We start from the raw sequence: 18,988 nt of genomic DNA on the forward strand, positions 1-18,988 counted from the left end.
GATAAAGGACGTGTGTGCAAGACCTCCCTGGGCTGGGGGGTACAGTTGAAGTTGGCAGAGTGCTTGCCTAACAGGCAGGAAGCCCTGGGTTCAACCCCAGAACCACATAAACAGGTTTGGTAGGATAAAACTGCAATTCCAGCAGTCCAGAGGAGGGGCAGAAGGATTAGAAGTTCAAGGTCATCTTCGGCTACACAAAGAGTTTCAGTCTAGCTATGTGAGACCCTGTTCCAGAATAGTAAGGAAAGGGAGGGAGAGGAGGAGGAAGTGAGAAGATTTGAGAAGCCTCAAATCTAGTGCCCTCCTTATCAACAGTGAAAAGGACCCTATGTTTCTCTGCAAAGTCAAGAACGAGACAAAGATATTCCACGTCACTCCTGCTGCTCACTGCAACACTAGATTCCAGTCAGTGTGACCAGATAAGAAAAAGAAGCACAGTCAGGTAGGTGGTGGCTGGCGGTGTACACCTTTAATCCCAGCACTCAGGAGGCAGAGGCAGGCGGAAGTCTGAGTACAAGGCCAGCCTGGGCTACACAGAGAGACCCTATTTGGAAAAACAAAAACAAAACAAAATAACAATGAAGATCGAACTGTATTTCTATCCTGTTGCAATGAATGGCCTCAAACTGAACCTAGGAAAAGTGGACTGAACAACAGGCATCGTTACTAACGTTTCCTCCCCTGAAGGTGGCTCCTGAAGACTGGATGCCCACTGAGCTGTTGAATGCATGAGGGTATGAAAAATATAGCTTGACCTGATTCAGTAACCTTAGAAAACGTTCACAGAAACTTCAGGCTTTACCTAAAAATTTCTGAAACACACACACACACACACGCACATGTACACACACATGCACATGCACACACACACCAGCTAGATGGATCAGCAGGTAAAGGTGTTTGCCATAAGCCAGATGATTGGAGTTCATTCCTTGGGACCCATACATTGAAAAGAGAGAATTGACTCCATAGCTGTCCTCTGATCTCCACATGCACACTGTGTGTGTGTGTGTGTGCATGTGGGTGCGTGCATGTGCATGTACATGGGAACACACACATAACACATACACTAAATAAATAAGTAATATGATGATGGTGGTGATGATGGTGATGAAGATGATTTTTAAAAAAGCCAGGCAGCTGTGGTAGGCAGAGGTCGAGGCAGGAGGACTGTGATTTTGAGGCCAGCCTAGACTGCATAGTGAGTTCTAGGCCATCTTGGGTGACACAGCCAGACTCTAACAAACAAAACAAACTAATGATACCATAATTCATTCCAATTTCCATTTCCCGAGCATCAGTGTGTGCCCGGCTTGGAGCTAATGCTTGGCCCTGATAATCCTTCCTCATTCTGCCAGAAGTCCTACGTGGTCAGGCATGGCCAGGCTGCTGATGCAGATGAAAACAGGAGATGCAGCTGGGTGGTTGCGTGTGGTGGTGTGCACCGTAACTCCAGCTCTTGGATGGCGGAGGCAGGAGAATAAGCAGTGCATGGTCAGTTTGGACTAGATAGTGAGTTTGAGGCCAGCTGGGGGTACATAAGATCCTCCCTACTCTCCTCAAAAATATTAGTATGACTGTGAGAAATTAGGGAACATCTGGTTTCCCCTATGCCAGGCAGGCCTTGGACCCTGCAATTCTACTTAGAACCACCCTCTTCTCCTTTATGACCACTTACATTTATTGAGCATCTACTGTGTGCAGGGAGCATTCTATTCATCACTGCTAGTCCCACTGTCAAGGTTTATACTGACTTTCAACTTGGCAGCACTTAGAATCATCTGGGCACCTGCCTTTAGGTGTGCCTTGTGGGATTTACTTAATTAGGTAAATTGAGGTAGGAAGACTGACTCTGAAAATGGGTGATACCATATTGAGGTCTAGGCCAGACAGGGTTATATACAATGAGACCCTGTCTCCAAGAAAGAAGTTAGATAGATAGACAGATAGATAGAAGATAGCTAGATAGAAGAATAGATGATAGATAGATAGATAGATAGATAGATAGATGATGGATGGAAGAATATATAGATAGATGATAGACAGACAGAAGGATAGATTTAGATGATAGATTTATGTATGTATGGATATTAGATATAGATAGATGATAGATAGATAGATAGATAGATAGATAGATAGATAGATAGATAGATGGACAGACAGATAGACAGACAGACAGACAGAGTGAGCTGAGCACCGGCATGCATCACTTTATGGTTCCTGACTGTGGATGCAGTGTAACCAGAATTTCACGTAACCAGAATTTCACAGTTCCACCACCATGCTTCCCCTGACCTGATGAACTGTACCTTTAAATGGAGACAGAATAAACCCCTTTTCTCTTAAATTGCTTTGGTCAGGGTGTTTTATGACAGCACCGGGAAAGTCATGAACATGCCTGAAATAACCCTGGCAGGAGGCACTGATGTCTGGAGACCAAATGGGAGCCGCCTCTGCCCACTCCACCCCCACTGAGGCCTCATTAGTATTGATGTGTTTTAATTGAATGAATTTATAGCTCAGTGATGTGGGCACAAACTCAGCATCTTATAAGATATATGAGGAGAGTTGGGCAGTGGTGGCACATGCTTTTAATCCCAGCACTCGGGAGGCAGAGGCCGAGGCAGGTGGATTTCTGTGAGTTCAAGGCCAGCCTGGTCTACAAGAGTTAGTTCCAGGACAGGCTCTAAAGCTACAGAGAAACCCTGTCTCAAAAAACCAAAACCAAACCAAACCAAAAAGCAAACAAAAAAAAATATGAGGAAAGAGCCATAAGGGGAGCTTAGGGCAGAAGTGGGCTTTTACCACACATAATCGCAATGTTTGTTCCTTACAACTAACTGTGGAGACGTCGGCCCCTGAGGGGTAGTACTGAGTTTCTGCAGCCACTCCAGGTCTTTGGAAGGTGACTAGGTCATGTGGGCGGAACTCTTGTGAAGGTTGTGCCTTTATAAAAATCAAGGGGGTCTTCAGCCTCCCAACTTGTGAGGACACCGTGGAAAGGCACCACCTTGTCCCAGAAAGACATTCCATCTGTCATACCTGCATCTTGGACTCTCAGTTTTGAAAACTGGGAAAAACCAGTTTATAAGCTACTCCGTCTCCAGGATTTTATCTTAGCACCTTCACTGGAGAAAGACATGGACTTTTTAGCTGAAATACATTTACTTTGAAAGGAGACTTCGTATCACTGAGGCTAGCAGCTGAGAGCAGTGGGAACAATCTTTATGTTGTCTGCCCGAGGCTCTGGACCCAGCCTGCTCTTCCTAAAACACTGCATAGACAAATACTAAACACCCAGCACCACCCATGCGAGACTCTGGTTTCACTGTGCTGGCTGCGGAGGGCAGGTTTGCGGGGGAGGGGAGGTAGCCAAGGGCACTGAAGCAGGAAACCAGGGAGGGAATTAGCATATTTCGGTCTCTTCCCTAGCCCACGCAAGGCTTGCAGGGCCCAGGACTAGACACTGCTCATCACTCAAGGAGAGAACACTTTCTGGGTTTTTCCAACCATTTTCTGGCCAGAATTCTGGCTTATCATGCTGCCTGGGTGTTTATGGCTTTTCTGCCTCAGTAGATAAGCCTGGTCCCAGGAAGCCTCATTAAGTCGCAGAGGCAGCTCGACTCATTGGCTCCCAAAGGAGATGAAAACAGGACTCCGGTTAGGGAACATTCAACTTGGCTTTGAGTTGTGGGACCCCCATAGCAGGGCAGGTGTCTGCAAGGCTGCTCCGTAGGGCCATAAGAGGTGGGCTCACTGTTCGTGTCCTGGCAGGACCTCAGACTCCGTGTACCACCAAGCAGACTCTGTGACCTACTGGAGTCTAAAATGAGGTCAGTTGAGGGTACTATCAAAAGACCCTATATTAGAGCAGTCATGGCCATCTATTAATGTGTGAAGCACTTGGCTGGTACATTCCCAGTGAGGATTAGTTTAAAAAATATCTGGAAGCTGGGTTGGTAGTGCACGCCTATGCTAGTCCTTGGGGGTGAGCTCAAAACCAGCCTGGGGGCCATTGAGATGACTGAGCAGATAAAGGTGCTTGCTGCCAACTCTGAAGATCTGAGTTCAGTCCCTGGAACCTACGTGGTGGAAGGAAAGCCCTGACTCCTGCAGATTGTCCTCTGACCTCCACACTTGTACCTCGGCATGTATATGTGCACTCACACATGCACACACAATAAATAAATATAAAACGAAACAACAACACACAGCAACCAAGGGGAGAAGGGGTTTGTAGGTCTTCAGATCCTCAGTGCCTTCAGAGACTGAGGCAGCCCTGAAGGGTGAGTCACTGTTGCTGTCTGGTCACATCTCAACAGGAAATTAGGTCTGAGGACAAGTGCTGGGGAGGGAGAGGAAGAGTGGACACCCAAGGCTTGGAGTTAGGGAAGTTCCCAGGGTGCCAGGAGATGTGGGCATCAGGACCAACGCCCCCATGCCTGTCTCCTTTACAGCAGACAAGCAGTATTGTCTTTGTACAGGCCACTGAACACAGCTGGGCATCTATCAACCACAGGGACAATAACCATCCAAGCTGCAACTGACGCTACCTCATTTGCAAATTAACCCTGTCTGTCCCTTTGTCTGTGTCAGCTCCATCTGGCCCGGAGGTGAGCCCAGCTGAGGCAGGTGCTGCTAACATCCACTGAGGTCACATTTCCCTAGCAGATCATCCCCAGATTCCAGCTGCTGTCTGTGTTGGCTGAAAATGGCTCCAGCTGCCTCCTCTGGAAACTGCTTTGTATCATGGAAGTCGCTTTGCTGGGCCTTCCCTGGCAGCAGATAGGCAATGAACGGCCAGCTCAGGGGTGCAAAAGGGCCAGCGATCTGCCTCATGTGAGAGTCTCATGTGAGAGCAGGCTGTGGGTCTAGCAGAGACCTCATTCTTTTGAACTAGTGCTTTTATTTCCCTGTCTTCCCTTTCAGCTGGGGCTTTCCCTCAGTTGATTTTGAAGAACCCTCACCTCAGGCTCTGTCAGGAAACCCAACCTAGTCAACTCCATTGAGCCATGATTGCTTTGCAGGTTTAACCCTTCTAGCTTTTTTCACCTAGTGGCAAAATAGCTGAAGAAAGGCATACACAACTCATCCGGTGAGATCTGGAAGAGGAAAGGAGAGAAGGACCTACTACGTGGTAGATCAGAGGCTGCACCTGCTGAGTACCTTCCCCAAGCTGCAAAGCATCTCATAGACAAGGCAGGGTGGGGCAAGAGGGTCAGCTTCCTAAATCACTGCCTTATATGCTATCCAGTACCTTCACTAACCCGCTAAACTTGGAGACCATTCATTCCCTTCTTAAGCTCAGTGATCACCTGAGGTTGATTGCATCACTTCTGTCTTCCAAACTTGTAAAGAATCTTTATTATTTGCAACAATGTCTAATGGGCTGGAGCTGTGGCTCAGTGGTTAAGAGCACTCTCTGTTTTTGCAGAACATCCAAGTTCAGTTTCCAACACCCATAATAGGCAGTTCACACCCATAGTAGGCAGTTCACACACATATTAGACAGTTCACACCCATAGTAGGCAGTTCACATACATATTAGACAGTTCACACCCATAGTAGGCATTTCACACCCATATTAGGCAGTTCACACCCATATTAGGCAGTTCACAACCATCTGTGACTCTAGCTTCAGGGATTCCATGAGCACCTGTCCTCACATACAAATGCATAATTAAAAATAACATGAACAAACAATGTCTAGGGACTGGAAAGATGACTCAACAGTTAAGAGCACTTGCCACTCTTCCAGCATTCACATGGAGTCTCACAATCATCTGTAATTTGCATTCCAGGGGGTGCAGTGCCCCCTTCAGGTCTCTGTAGGTACTGCACACAGGTGGTGCACATACATACATATGAGCAAAACACCCCCATATTTAAAATTAAAAGGAAAACCCATAGCAACAACAAAACAATGTCTAATCATGTTCTCTCCACCATTACTTGTTCACTCACTTACCCTTAAGAGAGAAGCTAATAAAACACTGAGGACAAATATCTAAAGCTTGAGCTCATAAGAAAAATAGAGTGGGAGGTGACTGCCCCACTCTTACCTATGGGGACAGAGGAGATCTGAGAATACAGGTCCAGCATGCGGTTGCCGTCCACATCCACCAGGTAGTTGCCCCGGCTTTCTTCATAGTTGCAGAAAAAGTGCACAGCCTCTGCGTTCTTGGGAAAGAGGAAACTGGTTCAGGCTGGTTTCTACTCCACAGATTCTTAGTCTTTTAGGAATAAGCGTGGACTGTGGAAACAGACTACATCCTGTTTGCTCTGCACCTCATGAGGATCTGTGGGTGCTGGCAAGCTTCTATGTCTTTCTCTGGGAAAGAAGATACAAGTGGCTTGCTTTAAATTGCTTTGCAAAACCATGGTCTTGGGTTTTGTGAAATTTTGTGTCTGGTTTGTTTATCATAACAAAAAAAAAGGTTGAGAAGTAACTCAGAAGCAAGTTCTGACAAGTTAAAGAATGTGTGGATGTGTGGTAAGCCTCAGAAAAGCTGCTAAGAAAACTAGAAATGAACAGACATTAAGAAATAAAACACAAGTTGGAGAGATGGTTCAGTGGTTAAGAGCTTGTATTGTTCATGCAAAGGACCCATGAGGCTCGTCACATCTGCCTGCAACTCCAGCTCCAGGGGGCTCTGACTCCCTCTTCTGGCCTCCATGGGCAACTACACCTATGCACATATAAATAAACTATGTACACATAAACAAAATCAATTTTAAAAAAGAAGCAGGAGAAGGAATCACCTTGTGCCCACTTACCTGGATTGTGTTCAGCTGTTTCATTAACTCCTGCAGACAAGAACAGAAACATCAGCATGGACTGCACACTCCTGCCAGAGTGCCTTAAACATCTCCCTTGCTGTCCCAGTTCTTGAGGCCTTGTTTTCTTGCCAAGAACTTCATAGACTATTAGTCAACATTATAAATAAATATTTTAAAAGTGACTTAATACAAATAATTGATAAAAACCTGCGCTACAACCCAATAAGTGGCAATTACAATAGACAGATTAGAGATTTGTATTTAAATAACTGGGAAAGAAAAGGCAGTGAGAATTTATTTTCTTACTTATTTTTGAGACAGGGTCTAATTGTGTAGCCTTGGCTGGCCTAAGAACTCAGTAAATACACTACGTCAGCCTCTACTTCAGAGTTCTGGGATCAAGGGTTCTGGGCCACCACACTCAGTCTGTACATATGTAAAAAGAATTTATGCTGAAGGCATTTAATGTCCAGAAGTAAAGGACCTGCTCTTTTTCTGTGGTGCTGGGGACAGAAGCCAGGGTCTTACCCATGCTGGGTGAGTGCTCGACCACCCAGCCCTTGCTTTATTTTACATTTTTATTTAATTTATTTATTTTGTTTGTGGGTGAGTGAGTATACATCCACCATAATGCACATGTGAAAGTCAGAGGACATTGCATGATCAGTCCTTTCCGTCCACTATATGGTGAGTTACTGGAAACCAACCCCAGGGACAAGCTTAGTATCAGCCAAATGTGCTAGCCCAGGTCCTCATTTTGAAAAAGCTCAGTCAGGCTGAAGAGATGGCTCTGAAGTTAAAAGCATTGAACCGGGTTCAGTCCCCAGCATCCGCATGGCAGCTCGTAACTGTCTGTAACTCCAGTTCTAAGGGAACTAACCACCTCTTCCAGGACATGGTACACAGACTTACATGCAGACAAAACACCCATGCACAGAAAATGGTTAATTAAACACTCAGTGGTAAAGCATTTGCCAAGTATGCACAAGGCCCTGCATTATAAGTTTGATCTCCAGCACTAGGGGAGAAAAGAAAGAAAAGATGTAACTCCCTTATCAGGAATGGAGGGTAAAACCAACTGACAACATTTGCTCAACGAAGAGCCACTTCTGACTACAACTCACTTTCCCCATTCCAAACAGAAGCTAGGAACTGAAAACCAGTTGCTTTGATATTAGCAAGATTTCAGCCCCCCAAAAGAGACTTCAGCAGTTAGCATCTTGACATTACTTATCTCCACACAAAAATATAAAATAATTTTAACAACAAAATTATGAAAAGTTATTCTAGGCATTTCTCTATTAAATTAGAATCCACCCCAACAGGAAGATGCATGAAAAGCTCTCTCCTTCTGTTTAACGAAAACCATCCAAAATAAATAGAAACACATTAAGATAAATATTTCTGAACTCAGAGAACAGATGCTATGGCAAAAGGAATGATCTTTTCACAGTAATAAGACAGCATCCAACTGTGAAAAAAACCATGCTAAATCAGAGGGAAAAACCTAAGCCTTGAAAGGTTTGTACCATCTCCCTCTCTCTTTTTTGAACATATCTCTTGCCCAGAAGACAGATTCTATTTGTCTCATGGAACGAACCTCCCCGGTATCTCAGGCTGGCCTTGAACTCTGCACGGCAGAGGATGACCCCTGGGCCGACTGCTTTCACCTCCCAACTGCTGAGGTTACAGGTGTGAGACACCATCCCAGCTTGAACATCTTAAGCTGGGCTTGAAGGTCCCATTTTATTATTATTATTTTTTAATTGGGCTAGACTACAAAGTGATGAATCTTACCATGGCACCTCTGTTTACATTGCTCCTTGCCCTCACTCCACACCCCATGTCTTCTTCCTGTCTCTCTCTTCTTCCTCTCCTTCCCCAAGTTCTGTTTTGTTATTACTCATACAGACTGCCTTCTTTATGTTAGATTTATCTTTGTCCTTCAAGATCCAAGTCAGTTGCCGGGCGGTGGTGGTGCACGCCCAGCACTCGGGAGGCAGAGGCAGGTGGATCTCTGTGAGTTTGAGGCCAGCCTGGACTACAAGAGTTAGTTCCAGGACAGGAACCAAAAGCTGCGGAGAAACCCTGTCTCGAAAAATCCAAAAAAAAAAAAAAAAAAAAAAAAAATCAAAGTCAGTTGTCTTTGATACCCAGGCCCTATGCCTAGACTTCCAGTGGTGTCGCTTGTGAGTTCAGCCCCAGTCCTTAATTCTGGACTGACAGTGACCCAATGGACTTGCTTTGGCCAAGAGACTAAGGTGGGAGCATCTGAAAGCCAGTGTGGAGTTTCAGTCTCAGTGGACTTACAGTAAGATCAGAATAAGCCCAGTGTGACAAGCCAGAGGAACGGCGACCCATGGAGCGGAGGCGAGTTATTGCAGGCAGAAACTGCACCAGCTGACAGCCAGCCCCACCTTAGTCCTGCAAATGGCTCCAGCAAGGCCACCTACCTAGCTGCTGGTCAGCTCTAAACGCATGAACAATCTGAAAGCCACATGTCTCCAGTCTATGACTGACTGTCAGGCAACATCCTGAGACATTGGGTCATTTTTACACACATCTTTAGTAGAGGCTCTGAACGTATGCCAAGCTGTCTGTGCACCTGCCTGCTGGGTCTTTGTCTTAGGTGTGGTTGACTCACCTGAGATCGTGGCCCCGGGACTTCTGTCTTCATCAGTGGCCCATCGTAATCAAATTCAATGTCAAGTTTGGCAGCAGCTTGACTGATATATCTGGATCCTGCCATACAAAACACAAATGAGAACCCCTGGTGACAAGACACAAGGAGGAGCAGCCCCAACAGATGCCCTCAGTCCTTAACAGGTGGCCCCAGGATCTCAGCTTTGTTCTGACAAGGCCGTCCAGGAAGACTGCTTCTGAACAAACAAGACCCTGTGAGAACAATGAAGATTCCACAAATGGGGAAAGCCATGCACGGCCAGTAAAGTTGTAGGAAATGCTCCCTTCCAAGGGAACATGTTGAGCTGACCCAGCTTCCTGCTCCATGTGTGTTTGCTTAACCTATGTGCACCATGAACGTGCAGTGCCTGGCGGTCAGAAGGTGTTAGATTCCTTGGAACTGGGTGGTTGTGAGCTGCCATGTGAGTGCTGGGACCCAAGCCCATCTGATGAGTCATCTCCCCAGCCTCCCCCTGCACTTTTTGAAGACACACAAGTAAATGATGGACCCAGTGTACTGAGCTCTTAACATGAAGGTGGTCCTAGGCTCCATGCTCAATGTGCGTGCGCTCGCGTATGTGTGCACAACATGTGCATGCTGAAGTGTAACACAGTGTGTGTGTGGAGGTCAGAGGACAACTTGGGGAGAGAGTTCTTCCCTTTCACTGTGATTGAACCTAGGTTCTACTCTTGAATGGCAAACGCTTTCACCTGCTGAGCTGTCCTGCCAGTTCAAAAACTCAAGAGATCTGCCTGCCTCTGCCTCCTGAGTGCTGGGACTAAAGGGGTGCGCTTCCATTGCTGGGCTTTGATTTCCCCTTTTTAATCAGTTTGAGATCCCAGTGCTTGGAATGGTCCTGCCCACAGTCAAAGTGGGTCTTCCAAAAGAAGACCCACTTCCACCTCAGCCTAATTTAGAACTCCCTCACAGACACGTCTAAGATTTGTCTGTGCCTGCGGTTCTCAACCTGTGGGTTATGACCCCTTTGGGGTCATATATCAGCTATCCTGTATATCAGATATTTACATTTCAATTCATAACAGTAGCAAAATTATAGTTATGACATACCAATAAAATAATTTTATAGTTGGACAGTCACCACAACATGAGGAACTGTATTAAGGCAAAATGGCAGCCTACAGAATGGGAAAAGATCTTTACCAACTTCACATTGGACAGAGGGCTTATTTCTAAAATATACAAAGGACTCAAGAAATTGGTCATCAAAAGAACAAATAATCCAATTTAAAAAATGGAGTACAGACCTAAACAGAGAACTCTTAACAGAGGAATCCAAAATAGTTGAAAGACACTTAAGGAAATGCTCGACATCCTTAGCCATCAGAGAAATGCAAATCAAAACAAATCTGAGATTCCATCTTACACCTGTAAGAATGGCCAAGATCAAAAACACTAACAACTTATGCTGGAGAAGATGTGGGGTAAAGGGAACACTCCTCCATTGCTGGTGGCAGTGAAAACTGGTACAGCCCCTTTGGATGTCAGTGTGGCGATTCCTCAGAAAATTAGGAAACAACTTTCCTCAAGACCCAGCAATACCACTTTTGGGTATATACCCAAAGGATGCTCAATCATGCCACAAGGACATGTGCTCAACTATGTTCATAGCATCATTGTTTGTCATAGCCAGAACTTGGAAACAACCTAAATTCCCCTTGACCAAAGAATGGTACTTTTACACAATGGAGTACTACACAGGAGAAAATAATAATGACATCTTGAAATTTGCAGGCAAATGGATGGATCTAGAAAACATCATATTGAGTGAAGTAAACCAGACCAAGAAAGACAAATATCATGTGTACTCACTCATATGTGGCTTTTAGACATAAAGCAAAAAAAAAAAAAAAACCAGCCTAAAATTTACAATCTCAGAGAACTCAGACAACAATGAGGATCCTTAAAAGAGACATACATAGATCTAAGCTACATGGGAAGTAGAAAAAGACAAGATTCCTGAGTAAATTGGGAGCATGGGGATCATGGGAGAGGGTAGAAGGAGAGGGGAAGGAAAGGGAGGGAAGCAGAGAAAAATGTATAACTCAATAAAAATCAATAAAAAATAAATCCCATCAGCATTCTACAGGAAGGCTAAGTTGTCAATAAATCTTTGTAAAACAGATCTAGAAAACACATCTGAACCCACTCTTGACTCTCTTAGTTGCTTTGGGTATCAGAAACTTCTCAAGTGATGACACGGTGTGAGGCAGGGTTGCAGTGCTGTATTTTGAAGCAGTTAGGATACACAACTTCTGGTTAAGTACGAAGAAAGTAGCTTTTCTTTCCTTTTGATTCCGAAAAGGAAATACCTAGAGTTCACACCACTGAAAGAGTTAAACATTATAGAATTCAGTGGACTTTTAAGTTAGATTCATTCATTAGTTTTATATGTGAGTGTTCTGCATGTATGCATCACGTGTATACTTGGTGCTTGAGCAAGTCAGAAGAGGGCGTCAGATCCATTGGAATTGGAGTACAGATACTTAAGAACCACTACGCGGGTTTGGAAACCAAACCTGGTCCTCCGCAAGAACAAGTGCTCTGAACCACTGAGCCATCTCTCCAGCCCTCAAGTGATGACCTTGGAATGCTAAATTATTCACTCTTTCCATGGTTGAACTCAGGGTTACAGCATTGATTCCAACAATGTAGAATATGAATGTAAATTTGGATGAAAAGAACTTTTCACCAAGTCAGCCTTGTTCAATTTCCAGCCGAGGGGGAGGTTTGAGAAGTTAGCCCCCAGGGAGAACATAAAAGTCTTTATTTTCTCCCAAAAAAGTAATTTTTTAAAAAGTCACATCTAAAAAAAAATTAAAAAAAGGTCACATCTAGCAGCTGGGCACAAGGTAAATATTACGCTTTCATTACTGAGGAGAGAAGGTCAGAGAGGTTAGTTAGAGGGCCAGGCTCACACAGCTAACTGCTGATTAACCCGAACACTTGCATTTCTGACTCCTCCTCAGACCCTGTGGATACCCTGCCACCTCATCTGGAGGCTCAGCAAAGACAACATGTCTCCCAGATTCGAATTCTTATCAGAATCACAGAGAAGAAAAAGGTCTGTAGAAATCAGAGTGTGTTGTGGCACACAAGACTGGACACAGTAGACAGAGGTCCACTGAGTCAGCCCTCTGATCCACCTACCTTCACTTCCCACGTAGACTAAAGGCATGTGCCACCACCATCCCACCCTTAATGTCCTCTTGATCTTTGAAAATAACTTTTAGTTTGTTCAGAATGTGTGTGCATGCACACACACGCGACATGTGCATGATGGGGCATGCATGCCTCAGGGAGTGTGTGGAAGTCAAAGGGCAACTTTTAGGAGTCCTCCCTTTCTGTTGCTGTGCTGCACACTCCAGGCTAGCCAGCCCTCACGTTTCTGGCCATTTCTCTTGCATCTGTCGCAGGAGGGCTGGCATTATAACTAAACACTCCTCTCCCCAAATCTGGCTTTCAGCCTGCGTTTTGAACTCAAGTTGTCAGGCTTGAGTGGTGTCCAGTTAGGGTTTCTATTGCTGTGTTAAATGCCATGACCAAAAGTAAATTGGGAAGGGAAGGGTTTATTCGGGCTACACTCCCATATCACTGTTCATCTCTGAAGGAAGTCAGGAGCTCACACAGGGCAGGAACCTGGAGGCAGGAGCTGATGCAGAGGCCATAAAGGGCAGCTGCTTACTGACTTGCTCATCGTGGCTTGCTCAGTCTACTTTCTTATAGAACCCAGGATCACCATCCCAGGGATGATCCCACCCACGATGGGCTGGGCCCTCTTCCATCAATCACTAATTAAGAAAATGTCTTATAGTTAGATCTTACGGAGACATTTTTTTCAGTTGAGGTTCCCTTCCTCACACAACTCTCATTTGTGTCAAGTTGACATTAAACTAGCCAGCACACGTAGCAAGTGATTTTACCAGCTGAGCCAACTCTCTGATCTTAATAAATGAAAATTAAATGAAAATACTATTCCCAGAAAACAACTGTACTATATGTGGACCTAAATAATGTCAAGGTAAAATCCACCTAGAGCCCTGCCTTGCTCTTCCTCTCATTTATTCACTCATTTAGTGTGTGTCTGTGTGTGAGAGTGTGTGTGTCTGTGTGTGAGTGTGCATGTCTGCGTGTATGTGTGTGTGTATGTCTGTGTCTGTGGTGTGTGTGTGGTATGTGTCTGTGTGTGTGAGTGTGTGTCTGTATGTGTGTGTCTCTGTGTGTGTGTCTGTGTGTGGTGTGTGTGTGTCTGTGTCTGTGAGTGTGTGTGTGTCTGTATGTGTGAGTGTGTATGTCTGTGTTTGTGGTGTGTGTGTGTCTGTGTGTGTCTCTCTGTGTGTGTCTGTGTGTGGTGTGTGTCTGTGAGTGTGTGTGTGTCTGTATGTGTGTGTCTCTGTGTATATGTCTCTGTGTGTCTCTGTGTGTGGTGTGTCTGTGTCTGTCTGTGTGTATGTGTATGTGTGTGGTGTGTGTATGTCTGTGTCTGTAAGTGTGTGTGTGTCTGTGTGTGTGGTGTGTGTCTGTGTGTGGTGTGTGTGTCTGTGAGTGTGTGTCTCTGTGTGTATGTCTATGTGTGTCTCTGTGTGTCTGTGTGTATGTGTGTGTGTGGTGTGTGTGTCTGTGTGTGTGCATGCATGCACATGTGGATGGGATATATGCGTATGTGTGTGTGTGGATGTGTAAGGTGCATGTGTTGAAGTAGGGTGGTAACTTCCATCTCTCCACCTCATATTTTGGGGCAGGGTCTCTCTCCACTCCCAGCCTTCACACACCCAGATTTTTTTTTTTTTTTTTTGGATTTTCGAGACAGGGTTTCTCCGTAGCTTTTTGGTTCCTCCTGGAACTAGCTCTTGTAGACCAGGCTGGCCTCGAACTCACAGAGATCCGCCTGCCTCTGCCTCCCGAGTGCTGGGATTAAAGGCGTGTGCCACCACAGCCCGGCCACACACCCAGATTTTATGTGGGTGCTGATCCTCACACTTGTGTGGAAAGCCCTCCTTTTATCAAGACTGGAGAGCTGGCTCATCTGGTAAAAGCACTTGATACTCAAGCCTGACTCCCTGAGTTCAATTCCTGCAACCCAGTCATCGCCTCAGCCCTTTCCTGTTTGTTTTTGAGACAAGATCTCATGATGTCGGCCTGGAACTCTGTGTGTAGCATCCCAGACTGGCCTTAAACTCATGATCCTTCTGCCTCAGCCTCCTGGGTGCAGGAATTACAGAGCTAAAAGGCTAAAGAGACCTTATCTCAAAAAAAAAAAAAATGACTTGGTGACAGATTTCTGGCTCGCTGCAGGTCAGCACTGCAAGACAGTCTCACGCTGTGCTTGATTAGAGGGCGTGGGTCAGAGTTCACAGCGGGAGTTCAGTGCCCACTCAAGCCAGGCAGTTATCAGCTGGAGGTTCATCTGTTCAGTCACTTTTCCTTTTCACTTCCCTTTCTTTCTTTCTTTCTTTCTTTCTTTCTTTCTTTCTTTCTTTCTTTCTTTCTTTCTTTCTTTCTTTCTTTCTTTCTTTCTTTCTTTCCTCACTCCCTTCCTTCTTTCCTTTTCAGCCAAGTTTGTACTTGAACTCCTGACCCTCCCAACTTAACCTCCTGGATGCTAAAATTATTTGGCCATTGGTATCATGCCTGTGACTTCAGCTTATTTTTTTGACATGTCTCATGTACCCAGGCTAGCCTTGGACTTTCTATACAGCTGAGGATGACCTGGAATTCCTGGTCCTCCTAACCTGAACTCCTGGGTTCTGGGATTAAAGGTGATCACCACTTCATTTGCGTATTTGTGTATTTGTGTGTGAGTGAATGTTGTGTGTTGGGGCACTCGAAGCTGAGGCCAGGTGTCTTCTTCAACTGTTCTCCTACTGAGGCACCCCAATGAACCCTAATCTTACTGGTCTAACTAGGCGCCCTGGGGGTCTCCTGATGCACCCTAGGCTGACGTGACTGGTCTAACTAGCTGTCCTGGGTCTCCTGATGCACCCTAGGCTGTTGTGACTGGTTTAACTAGCTGTCCTGGGGTTTCCTGATGCACCCTAGGCTGATGTGACTGGTCTAACTAGCTGTCCTGGGGTCTCCTGATGCACGTTCGGCTGTTGTGACTGGTCTAACTAGCTGTCCTGGGTTTCCTGATGCACCCTAGGCTGTTGTGACTGGTCTAACTAGCTATCCTGGGTCTCCTGATGTACCCTCGGCTGATGTGACTGGTCTAACTAGCTGTCTTAGGCTTTCCTGATGCATCCTCGGCTGATGTGACTGGTTTAACTAGCTGTCCTGGGTCTCCTGATGCACCCTAGGCTGATGTGACTGGTCTAACTAGCTGTCCTGGGTCTCCTGATGACACCTAGGCTGATGTGACTGGTTTAACTAGCTGTCCCGGGGTCTCCTGATGCATCCTCGGCTGTTGTGACTGGTCTAACTAGCTGTCCTGGGTCTCCTGATGCACCCTTGGCTGATGTGACTGGTCTAACTAGCTGTCCTGGGTCTCCTGATGCACCCTCGGCTGATGTGACTGGTCTAACTAGCTGTCTTAGGCTTTCCTGATGCATCCTCGGCTGATGTGACTGGTTTAACTAGCTGTCCTGGGTCTCCTGATGCACCCTAGGCTGATGTGACTGGTCTAACTAGCTGTCCTGGGTCTCCTGATGCACCCTCGGCTGATGTGACTGGTTTAACTAGCTGTCCTGGGTCTCCTGATGCACCCTTGGCTGATGTGACTGGTCTAACTAGCTGTCCTGGGTCTCCTGATGCACCCTCGGCTGATGTGACTGGTTTAACTAGCTGTCCTGGGTCTCCTGATGCACCCTAGGCTGATGTGACTGGTCTAACTAGCTGTCTTAGGCTTTCCTGATGCATCCTTGGCTGATGTGACTGGTTTAACTAGCTGTCCCGGGGTCTCCTGATGATCCCTGGACTGATCTCACTAGTTGGACTAGCTGCCCTGCCCTGGGATTTCCTCTGTCCAACTCCTAAAGACTGCATTTATAAGCAGGCTGCCACACCCACTAGCTTTTGTGTGAAGATCTGAATTCCAGTTGTCACTTACAGCAAATCCATTATCTAATGGGCAGTCTCCTCAGCCTAGAGCCCCAGCTTATACAGTGCTGGGTGCTGGGTGTAAACCCCGAGCTTAGTGTATGCTAGGAAAGCGCTCTGCCACTGAGCCACACACACCCGCAGCCTCATTTTTTGTGGCTTTCTTTACCCTTGGGACCAACTGAGTGTCTTTTGTTCCGGGTCTTCTACCTTAGAGGCTACCATTCCTGAGCAGAATGGCTCTCAGTCCCATCAGCTCCCTTCCTACATGAGAACTGTCCATCTGTGGGTGAGGTGATGAAGTGGCAGCAATGGTGATAGCCTCGCTGACGAACACTAGGAAAGCACCAGAAGCAGCCAGATCCTTCTATCCTCGAGGACTCTGACCAGAGACCCCTCGTCTTCACTGTGTTTCTTGGGGGCTTACCAGGTATGAGGAGGCAGAAGTTTTTCTGGGAGCTGCAGGCCACCCGCCGGGCGAGCAACAAGGAAGCCATGATCCCCTCCTTCAGGAAGAGGATCCCTTCACTTGGGGCTGTTCTGAAAGAGACCAAAACCATAGACTTAGGCCCGTGGGGACCACAGCACCGCAACAGGCATCTAAACCTATCATTGCCTACTTCGTGGAGAAGGCTCTTGGGATACAAATTCCTTTGCTGTATGCCAAACTCTCTTTAATGAAGCACATTCTGTGTTGAGCAGACACTTGATTTACAAACTTTCCCTCGCATCTTCCACACGCCAGACAGGGTGAGCATACTCTGTTTCTAGATGGAAAAATAGAGGCCCAGAGAAATGGCCCGATTAGCCAAGTGCTTGCTATGCCCCAAACTTGATCCCTAGAGCCCATGAGAAAGAGCTGGGCATGGTGGCCCATGCTTGCAATCTCAGTGCCAGGGAAGTGGAAAGAAGTGGACTCCCTAGGGCTCGCTGGCCAACCAGTCTAGCCAAAGCAGTGAGCCCCAGGAAAGAGACTTTGTCTCAAAACACAACGTGGAAAGTGACTGAGGAAGACAGCCAAGGAAGACATCTGGTTCCCACACATCCCTGCCATGTATGTACCTGTGCGCGCACACCCACCCCACACCCACCACCACCACCACTAACAACAACAACAACAACTCAGAAAGACCTGGATTAAGAGCCCCCTCAAGTGATGACAAATGTGTGCACAAATTCAGTCAGGAATCTTCAGAGCAGACATCTCTGATGACCCAGCGCAGGACACGCAGGGCTCCCTAACCTGTTCCTACATGAAACATTAGTCCCTGGGCTGTCCAGGGAGCCTGGGCATCCAGTGTGTGTGTGGGGCCAGCTGGTGCCCATTTTATAACACATAGTTTGTCTTACAACGACAAATTGTCCAAATACGCTTGGAACTCAGAGATGAAAATTTTGTTCTGAAACCACGGCAGTCCTGGGTTATTGAGACTGTCACCCTATCTAGGGCCTCCTGCCTGAGGCTCATCTTGGCTATGGATAGATACAGCACAGACTCCTAACACTGCCAGGGCAAACCCAAGTCTCTTCTCTCTTAAATGAAGAGGGACAGTGGTGCTGCCCTCCTGGATGTCCCCTGGTGCAGAGGGAAACTCGAGGAATGAGAGGACAGCATCCCTACCCAAACAAGGCCCTTGTCAGCAAGTCTAAAATTCCTCTGCAGCCTGACCACCTTTGTGTGACTTGCACATACTAGCTGGGGCAGTTTCTATTCTGTGTGGACAGAGTTCTTGATGGACACTGGACAGCAGTAGATTCTGCACCCTTTATCTTGTGTCCCTGGGAGGATCCACCCCAGAGCCAGGTGTGCTGTGTTCTGGAGACCGCAACTCTTCCGAGTGGAAAGGCCGTCATGTGAGTGGGTTGAAAGGCTCCAAAGAGTCCTCTGGCTCCAGATATCTGCCCAGTCGTCTAGCAAACAGGGTTCTCCCTATTTCATATCTGAAGAAGGGCACTCTCGGGTCTCAGGACATTGGTCACGGGACTGCCTGACCCCCCAAACATGGCTGCACTTGTAATAGACTAATTAATTTAGTTGACCTAGCCACAGTAATAGAGGGCTTGAAGAAAAAAAGCATAGTTATGACTGCTCATCACTTTAACCCCAGCGCGGAGGAGGAAGAGGCGGGCAGACCTCTGTGAGTTGAAGCCTGCTCTCCACAGTGAGTTCCGGCCAGAAGCTGCACAGTGAGAGCCTGTCTCAAAAGCAAGCCATTCAGAGAAACCATTTTATTTCTTTTCATAAGAGAAAAATTAGGGAGAAAACAGCAGGCGTTAACACTGTGACCATAAATTAACTTAGAAACCCTATTCTTCTCTTGACAATTTAATGAGTCTTTGAAAAGTTGATTCTAATATATCCAACTCAAGCAAGCCTATTCACTCCGCAGCAGAGTAGCTGTGCAGAAAAAGCGGTCGCCACCTCTCACTTAAGGCCACCTGTCGCAAACAGAGCGCTGAGGCTGCACATAA

General features: G+C 46.4%; 1 protein-coding gene across 1 annotated transcript in view; it reads right to left on the minus strand.

Annotated features, from left to right (window-relative positions):
* Positions 1 to 18,988, minus strand: part of Abat (4-aminobutyrate aminotransferase) — a 95,992-nt gene that overhangs the window by 28,936 nt on the left and 48,068 nt on the right. The window contains exons 2-5 of the mRNA XM_057775637.1: positions 16,944 to 17,056; positions 9,425 to 9,522; positions 6,778 to 6,807; positions 6,063 to 6,180 (exon numbers count right to left, since the gene is read on the minus strand). Coding sequence (XP_057631620.1) covers positions 6,063 to 6,180; positions 6,778 to 6,807; positions 9,425 to 9,522; positions 16,944 to 17,013 — 316 coding nt within the window. The 5' untranslated portion in view covers positions 17,014 to 17,056. The remainder of the gene's footprint in view (positions 1 to 6,062; positions 6,181 to 6,777; positions 6,808 to 9,424; positions 9,523 to 16,943; positions 17,057 to 18,988) is intronic.

The sequence above is a fragment of the Chionomys nivalis genome, chromosome 7 (assembly GCF_950005125.1).
Source record: "Chionomys nivalis chromosome 7, mChiNiv1.1, whole genome shotgun sequence".
Taxonomy (NCBI): domain Eukaryota; kingdom Metazoa; phylum Chordata; class Mammalia; order Rodentia; family Cricetidae; genus Chionomys; species Chionomys nivalis.